The following is a 9,574-nucleotide window of genomic DNA, read 5'->3' on the forward strand; positions in this document are numbered from 1 at the left end:
AAATGGATCCCAGAAACATTATGACACCTTTTTATATTTAAGTGTCAAAAGCAAATGACGGGGGTCCATATTCAACTTTAAAAGTAGACCCAAGAATATTATTACACCAGGGGCGTAGCTAAAGCCCCTATTCGGAGTGGATTCATTTAAGAGCGGAACCAGTGCAGGGACTTTGTAGGGGGACAAGGGGGTGTTCGTCTGCGTACCAGCGTATAGGCAGCTTCGCACGTCAACTTGGCATACCCACTTGGTTCTGTACTTTCTCAGCTGCAGACCTGAGACAGAAATCCTCCAAGAACTTTTGGAACAACAAGGCAGCTCGCAGACTGTGGAAGATCTTGATTGGACTGAGAAATGTGAAGTTTTAAAGAATAACCCAATCATGAATGCCGTCATGTTCGACCACAGGTTCCACGCATTCCTGAAACAGGTCATTATTGAACGGAATGTTGTTGGAAAAAATGTAGGATTATTTTCACAGGATTGAGTTCCAGCAACGTGGGTCACCTCATGCACATTGCTTGTTTTGGGTGGAGGACGCACCTTTGCTGGATATATATGATGATCAGACTGTTTGTGACTTTGTTAATCGTTTTGAAACTTGTCAGCTCCTGGACAAAAATGAAGATCCCGAATCGCAAGTAGTGTTCAGCAACACAGCAAAAACATGCAAGAAAAAAGGAACAACATGTAGATTTCACTTTCCACGTCCTCCATCAGAAAGGACTTTTGTGCCCCACGCTAAGAGTCTGACTGATCCGACTATTCAACGATCACCATTAGAAATGAAGACGCAGGCTTTATTACAACTGGTGTGGGATGTTATCCAGAATGTAGATTTGGAGGAAATCACATCACAGAATCGATTTGCTATGGCAGGAATTACCGTGATGGACTTTGAAGAGGCATCTAATATCCTCACAAAGCGAACAAAGATAGTTATCCAGCGCAAACCAACAGATGAATGGATCAATCAATATAACACAGACCTTCTACGTTGCTGGAACACAAACATAGATATCCAGTACGTGACAGATGCCTACTCTTGTGTAATGTACATCATTTCGTACATCTCCAAATCTGAAAGGGAAACGGGTCTTGTCCGGGAAAATGTACAGAAAGAAGCGGCAGAAGGAAACGCCGATGCTCAGCAAGCCATGAAAAAAATTGGAGGAGCCTACTTTCGTCAACGTGAAGTTAGTGCACAAGAGGCCGCGTATCGTGTCTGTGGTCTCCATTTAAAGGAAACGTCACGGAAAGTTCAATTTGTCCCAGCTGGGGACAACCAGGTGAAAATGAGTCTGCCACTTAATGCCATACAGAGATGATCTAAAACGATTGACGAGAGTGAAATATGGATGTCGTCTCTATATGACAAATATAAAGCAAGACCTCTCGATGCAGACTTTGACAGACTGTGCTATGCCTCATTCTGTTCAGAATACCATGTACTGGCAGCATCACAAGTTCAAAAGAAACCAAATCCTCATGTCCATAAATTATAAAATGACCTTGGACACATCCAAAAGAGATCATGAACAGAGGAAGCTGTTGTCAAATATCCGAGATTTTCGGCCAAAAAGAATTCCGAGTTGCATTATAAGTCTATCTTGCAGCTGTTCTTGCCTCATAGAATGGATGGACATATTAAACAAGGCAATTTCAAAACACATGAAGAATTCTATTTATCAGGCGCAGTGAGTCTTACAACATTAACATCACCAGAAAGTGTGAAGGATATTGTAGATTCCAACAGACAACATTTTGATAAAAAAGCAGAAGATTTGGTTGAGGCAAAAGATTTGATAATCAAACATGGACCCATGGAGGATGATTGGGCTTTGATTGCTCCTGAGTCAGAAGCAGAACGTTTAGAAGCAGAGCTTGAAAAAGAGGTAGTTGTGGATGGAAGTGATATAGAAATCCCTGAACTAGAGACAACAAACAAGAGGAAAAACATGGGAACAAATTTAGAGATCAGTAACAGCAAATTTACCATTCAGCAAATGCAGCCCCTCTTACGAAAGCTAAATAAAAAGCAAAAAATGGTATTCTACAGTGTCCGACAGTGGTGCCTGCAGAAAGTGAATGGTGGACAGCCAGACTCATTCAGGATCTTCATCACTGGTGGTGCTGGTACAGGAGAGAGCCACCTAATAAAGTGTTTGTATTTCGAGGCAAATAGAATCTTGTCTCCCCATGCTCCAAATCCAGATAACATAGTCGTGCTTCTCGCTGCACCAACGGCAACTGCAGCATTCAACATATGTGGTACCACCCTTCATCAAGCATTTGCACTCACAAAGGCTCTTCCACTGCCTTATATTTAAAAAAGGGATGCTAAATTGAATACACTTCGTGTCAAGCTCCAAAACCTAGTGATTTTGGTTATTGATGAGATATCTATGGTTGGCCAATGTCTACTTACATATGTTAGTGAGAGATAACGACAGATCAAGCAAAGTGGAAATGCTCTTTTTGGAAATGTTTTTATGATAGCAGTAGGAGATTTCCACCTGTGAAACAGATGTGTCTGTATGTTCCGAGACCGGAACAATTTTTTTCATTATGGAGCTCAAATTTTTCATTGGTAGAACTGGACCAGGATGAGGCAAAGGGATGACGTGTACGTGTTAAAAAGAAGAGGGAGTGCCTGCAGGATGATGATCTAGCTTGTTTGGAAGCATGTGTAGAGCATTCAGTTCCACCCGATACACTACATATCTTCGCCACCAATCGTGAAGTCAACAATCACAACAGCAAGATGATCGACGAGATATGTGAAGCTACTCAGACAGTATCGGCACAAGATTTTGATAAAGATCCCCAATCAGGCAAGCTAATAACCAAAGATACACCACATCACACTTCTCACGACTACCTGTCATCACAACTATTGATTGAACCAAAAGCCAGAGTGATGCTGATAAGGAATGTTGACATTTCTTTGGGATTAGTGAATGGTGCTTGTGGAACTGATAGCAGAATCTTACCACCCTCACCACAGTCATCATTACCACGGGCAGTACAGGTGTTTTGTGACAATGAAAAGGTATGCAAGCCATCATCCTCACACCCGAAAAATCCTCAGCCTGTTAGTATTGAGCCATTTGAGGAGATATTGAAGAATAATGCTGTCAGACACCAGCTACCCTTACAGCTGGCATGGGGTTGTCCAACTCACAAAGTGCAGGGCATCACAACTGATCAAGCTGTTGTGTCATTCAAACGCACTTTTGCTGCCGGCATGGCTTAGGTTGCTCTCAGCAGGGTGACATCTATGGATGGACTAGTCATTCAAGACTTGGATCAAGACAATATTTACTGTACTGAACAAATATCAGATGCTCTGAAAAGAATGCCACAGTATTTGCCTCCTCTCGAACAAGAAGAATGTCGAAATCGCGTTCACATACTCCTCCACAACATCAAGGGATTAATTCCACATATCGATGACATACGCATGAACTCTGACATCACGGATGCAAATTTCATCTGTTTAACAGAAACATGGATGGAGCCCAGTTCTACTGCCCCAGCTCTGGAGAATTATGACATCATGCACAGGCCAAAAACATGGAGGTGTCGGCATATAGTTCCGTGAATATCAGATGTGCCGACAGCTAGGACTTGATCAGGTCGACATTGAATGTGTTGGTGTTCATGTGCAGGACCTTGATGCTAGTCTAGTAGTGGTATACAGACCAGAATCGTACACAGCATCTGTTTTCCTGGAGCAGCTACATCAGTTACTTCTGCTTCTGGCACAGAATGGTAAAGCTACAATTATTGCGGGATATTTCAATCAAGACGTACTAAAGTCAGAATCTTCAATCAAAAAGTGTATGGAACAACACGGATCCAGGCAACTGATGGATAGATCAACCACGGATGGAGGCACACTCATCGATCATGTTTACATGTGTAGGAAACTTCAGGCTTCTTTTGACAAAATGCCAGCTTACTACAGCTACCATGACATTGTGTCTGTGCAAGTACAGATTCCTTAGCTTTCTTGTGTTTGACTTAGTACTGTAACAAATTGATTCTGTAGCAATTTTTGACAAGCAGGAATTAGTATTATCATCTTGATTGCGAACGGGCAAGGATGCAATTACGAAATCACGAAAGGACGTGTGATGTATATCATCGGATCAGGGAATATATCCATAGCTTCATATTTTGGAGCAAAACTGTCTAAAACAACTGGTCACGGCTGCGTGGTTGGTGATCTGATGTCGCCTTTACCATGGTTTAATTGACTGACTCCTTTGGTACATTTGAATATACCCACAACTCTCCAAATGATGGGAAAAAAATAAACAAAAAAAATTACTGTTGTTTTCCGCCTTAAAAAGACTAGTGAGCACCACAATCCATAATTGATGTTCTGCATTTTATGATGGGTGTGAAGCTCGAGTTCAATCTGTATGATATTAACATACATTTCTTATGCTTTGTATGTTAGAAATACATGTATAGTTATTCAAATTGATATGAACATTGCTGTTGTTTCTTCTCAAGATGCCGATAGGTTGTTGGGACTGGGTTGAGGCAGTGGTACTTAGCAGGGGAGGGGTGACTTCCGCTATTACTCGCAATTGCAGCTTTGAAATTAGATCCCAGAAACATAAGGCGCCTTTGTATATTCAATCGTCAAAACTGGTCCCGGATCAATATTCAATGTTGAAAATGGACCTCAGAATATTTTATCGTCTTTATATATTTAGGGGAAAGTATGTTGTTTTGAGTGACTATAATGGCGATTAGAACATGAAATTTGATTTGAACTCGAGACCGATAGTTCAAATCAAATTTCATGTTCTAATCGCCAGTATAGCCACTCAAAACAACGTACAATCCCCTAAATAATATTATTTCTAATTATAATTGGATTTTTGATAATCTTTTTATGATCTTTTTCTAAATTGCGACTCCCGTTGATATTGCCTGTGAGCTTTTTACTGATGTTTTTCTAAAATTTGCTAATTTATGTATTCCATCTAAAGTTGTCACTTTAAGACCAAATGACAAACCTTGGATGACCTCCGAACTAAGAAAAAATTGAGAATTCGAGATAGGTTGCACAAAATCGCGAGGTCAACCAAGCTTCTTTAGGATGTTAATCCATTTTAGTCTCAACGTAATAAGGTTAACAACATAAAAAAGCATGCCCGTTTTAGGTATAATTGAAGAGTATTCGTCCTCTGATACAAAATATTACTGGAGACTTATTAAACTGTTAATGAAATCCACTGGTACTTCACAATCTATACCTACACTTGTAGATCATCATACTAACAATATTGTTACTAATGACGAAGACAAAGCTAACTTATTAAATGACTATGTTTGTAGTATTACACGAGTAAATGATACTTACAACGTGCTTCCTATTTTGGAGCCAAAAACTGACAAAACGTTCAGTTCTATTAGAGTAAATAATCATGACGTTCTACAGATATTGAACCTCGGCAAGGCCTCGGGTGAGGATGGAATCAGCCATCATATGTTAAGAAATACCCACAGTCTGTTTAATATACATTAATGATATTGCCAACTTGGTTGGTAACATTTAATCCAGACAAAACTGGGGTAATATTTATTTCTAATTCTATTGACATAGATGAAGATTTAGATTTGAAATTTGATGGAAAAGACTTAAATTTTACAGACCATCATAAGCATCTGGGAGTAGTTTTTAATTCAAGCGCAAAGTGGGGTGATCATATTAATGCCAATTATAGTTCAGTTATGAAGAAAATTAACGTCTTACGGAGATTGAAATATTTGCTAAATAGGAATAGTCTTTTAAAAATGTATAAATCATTCATTTTACCAGTTTTAGAATATGCTTTTGAATTATGGGATGGTTGTACTAAATTTGAATCAGAAAAATTAGAGAAAGCCCAAAGAGAAGCTGCTCGAATTATATCCGGTCGTCCTTCATATGCCCGTATCGAAGAATACATTTTGAAACAGGTTTAGAAACTCTTTCTAATCGTCGAAAACGAAAAAACTCCAACTTTCATGCAAAATGCAAAACAACTTTACTCCAGATTATTTAAACGATCTCCTGCCACTTACCATTGCAGAAAATAACAGGTACACTCTTAGAAATAGCAGTGATTATAGAGTTCCTTTATTTGGGCTTTCTCTTACCAATCTTTCCTTTATACCTTCCACTCTTCGTAGCTGGAACTCGATAGATCTATCAGTACGATTGTTGCCGTCTATACACTTATTTAAAAACTCTCTTACTTCAAAAATACAACCATCCCCTCCTATCTACTTCAGTTTTGGAGAACGTAAATTAAATATCATACATACTTAACTGAGGCACAATTGTAGTTCCCTTAAGTATGACCTTTACATAGTTAATCTTGTCGAGAGTCCATTTTGCATCTGTGGACATCCATGTGAGAATGCCTTTCACTTTTTCTTTGAGTGTCAACTTTTTAGCAATGAAAGGCGTATTTTGTTTCAAAATTTGAATGCCTTAGGTATAGAGTTAAATTTAGAGATTCGTTTGTTTGGCAATTCAGATCTGTCGGTAGACATTAACTCTTACGTTTTTAGACATGTGCATCTCTTCATCAAATCCAGCAAAAGATTTTGAATGGTACTTTTTTAAAGTTGTGTATTTGTACCTGTGTGAATATTATTATATATATATCTACGAGTACTTCATGTTTATGCCTATTATCATTGTTGACATGAAATTGTTAATGTATGACGGGAGAAGGCTGTGATAAGTTGTAATAACTTGTGCCCAATCCCTTGTTCAATTTTATTGGCAATAAATATGTTTAAAGTAAAGTAAGTAACAATTCTGAGTTCATTTCTGAACTCAACGGCAGTTTTTAATAATGTAGGTCAAATTTTAAAAAGTAGGTCACATTGATAATATTAATAATAATAGTAATTCGAATATACCGCTTTATCACAACCTAGTTCGTAGGTAGTCTCAAAGCGGTTCACAAATTATTATCCGTGGTTAAAGGGCCTTTGCAACCAGCCAGTCCCTGTGGAGCATACAGCCAGTGCTGTCATTCGGCGCTCACAGCTAGCATTCAACAATTCTAGCACTGCCCAACCACGCACTCATTTACAGCTGAGTGAACTGGAACAAGCGGAGTGAAGTATATTGCTCAAGGATACAACACACTGCCGTGCCGTGACTCGAACCCGCAACCCTTCGGTCACGAGACCGCGACGTCCTACCACTAGTCTACCGTGCCTCAATTAGGTGAAACAACAGTTTTATAGTTCATTTCTGAACCCAATGGCAATTTTTAGCAATCTAGGTCAACTTTTTAAAAGTAGGTCTCATTGACCGATTTAGGTGAAACAACAATTTTGAGTTAATTTCTGAACCCAGTGACACTTTTTAGTAATGTAGGTCAATTTTTCAAAAGTGGGTCAAATTTGGTAAATTTTAAACAGAATATGCATATTTCTGAACCCCCTGATTATTTCTGTTAGTGTATCTCAAATATTCAGAAATAGGTCACACTGACCTGATTTGGTCGGACGATGGACTCATAGATACATGAGATCAAATTGGTACTTCGGACAAAGTAAGGGTCCGTTTTCAACGGGTCAGTTTTCAACGGCATTCGCGTAGAAAATTGACCTCTTATGGGGTCCATTTTCATCGGGAGAGTCAGTTTTCAACGGGTTGATTAAATTCATACTTTTGATATAGCACTATTGTACCTTTCCATCCATGAAAGAGTTTATGTTTCCGACATATGGGTCTCGAGAAGAAGATTGTTGAAAACTTTGCCAATTTGACCACGTTTGGCCGGTACCGGCTCAGGACCCTTGGGAGGTTATCTCGATATAATTCACAAATTTGATTTGCCTATGACTATGGAATCATTCTGCAAAATGTAAATGCTATTGGTTCAGTAGATTTGGAACAGAAGTCAAATACAATGTATTAGCTAAAATGAAATTTCTTCGATAAAACTGACAACCATTGGAAAATCTAACATGTAATGTGTTATTTAAGAATAATCAATGCATAGCGAACACTTTGGTTACGATGATGCAGAGACCTTATGTTCAAACATTTGTCGTTGTTAACAACCATTCCGGAAATTCTCCTCCGGTTCATTTCGATTCCCTCTTTACAAACTATCATTGCCAGTTTCCGGACTCAATCGCAACTTCTCGGCCAATTCCGGCTAGGCGCGGAATAATAAGTATGATTCCGCGCCTAGCCGGAATTGGCCGAGAAGTTGCGATTGTTTCCGGACTGTTAGAGTAAACTTCCGGTGTACGGTGGAAGGCGATCCCCGGAGATGAATATGTCACCAAAATATGAGTCAAAGTGTTCAAAAAGAAAAGTGTTAACGGTTACAATAGACGTGCTTCTTGTTGGAAGTGGTAAGAGAAACTGTCACTGAAAAGTTATCATTTATAACAACTGTACCGTAATCTCAGGAATTCGAAGATTCAGATTTGGTGGGAAGCAGGAAGATAAGTTACTCCGGGGGGATCCTATGACATGAGAGGCCGCTGGTCGGCCTTTTTTTCTATCGGATATGATTTTGCCGACTGCGACGGCGCCTTTCAAACGTTTTTCGCCGTGTTAAACCTCTAACATTGTTGAAGTAGAAGATAAGTTAAAATAGCTGATCACGAGAGTGCCATTCTTTTGTAAATAATGCACAAATAGCCCCCTCCCCACGGGCGCGTCTAATTACCCATACCACCCAATACTACCCCATACGATCCAGTTATGAACCAAATACTTCCAGCGAGGTCTGCTAAATTCACACTAACTAGTAGCTAATTATATTTAAACGGAAGATTATTTTCATAATGAAAGTACTGAAAGCTAAGGCAAAAGATATATATATATTATTTTTGGAATAGAGAACAAAATAAAGACGAAGTTCCCATCATATTGTACAGAAGGATTTACTGTTAATTTGTTATGAAACTTTTATGTAAAAGTGTACCACTGAAGTTATTCTACTTGTGTGTACAGTATATCTTAATAGGTTTGTCAGAAGAGGGGTACCAAGTTTCCTCTAGAATATATCATTTTAAACCTTTGGATAATTAATTTGCATAGTAATTAGGAATTGCTTCCCTTTGTCCATACAATGTATTTCATAGAACATTAAAAACTGAAACTGGCATTTACCCCTTTGACCAATACCTGATTATTTAAAACCATAAAATAGATTATGCACAGATTGTGAACATCTTTGAACTTTGCCTTTGTTGTTGAATAAGATATCAACCCTTGCCTTATCTGACAAAGTTACTTGGCATAAAACCATTGACCAATCAGAGTACAGTATGCTAATTAATTAGGCATGGATTTCACTCAACTTTGAACTTATCGTCTAAGTTTGTATATTGATCAATATATATTCAAGCAAGTTATCTTGTAAAGTGTGCACATCGACCAGGGTTGGCATGCTTTTTAATACGTGTGAATTTTGTTCAAGTTTCAATTTTGCATCAGTCAGTGTATATTGTTACAGAACAATATTTATAAGGATGTTTACTTGCCGAAACTAAATTGTGGATAAGCAAGTGGATTACTGCTACC

General features: G+C 38.6%; 1 protein-coding gene across 2 annotated transcripts in view; it reads left to right on the forward strand.

Annotated features, from left to right (window-relative positions):
• The first annotated feature begins 8,271 nt into the window (after positions 1 to 8,271).
• Positions 8,272 to 9,574, forward strand: part of LOC110450134 (phospholipid phosphatase 3-like) — an 18,530-nt gene continuing 17,227 nt past the window's right edge. For both annotated transcript variants that reach the window (XM_021497415.1, XM_021497417.1), the window contains exon 1: positions 8,272 to 8,394. In XM_021497415.1, the coding sequence (XP_021353090.1) occupies positions 8,310 to 8,394 (85 nt within the window). In that variant the 5' untranslated portion in view covers positions 8,272 to 8,309. The remainder of the gene's footprint in view (positions 8,395 to 9,574) is intronic.

This window comes from Mizuhopecten yessoensis, unplaced genomic scaffold (assembly GCF_002113885.1).
Source record: "Mizuhopecten yessoensis strain PY_sf001 unplaced genomic scaffold, ASM211388v2 scaffold4999.3, whole genome shotgun sequence".
Taxonomy (NCBI): Eukaryota; Metazoa; Mollusca; class Bivalvia; order Pectinida; family Pectinidae; genus Mizuhopecten; species Mizuhopecten yessoensis.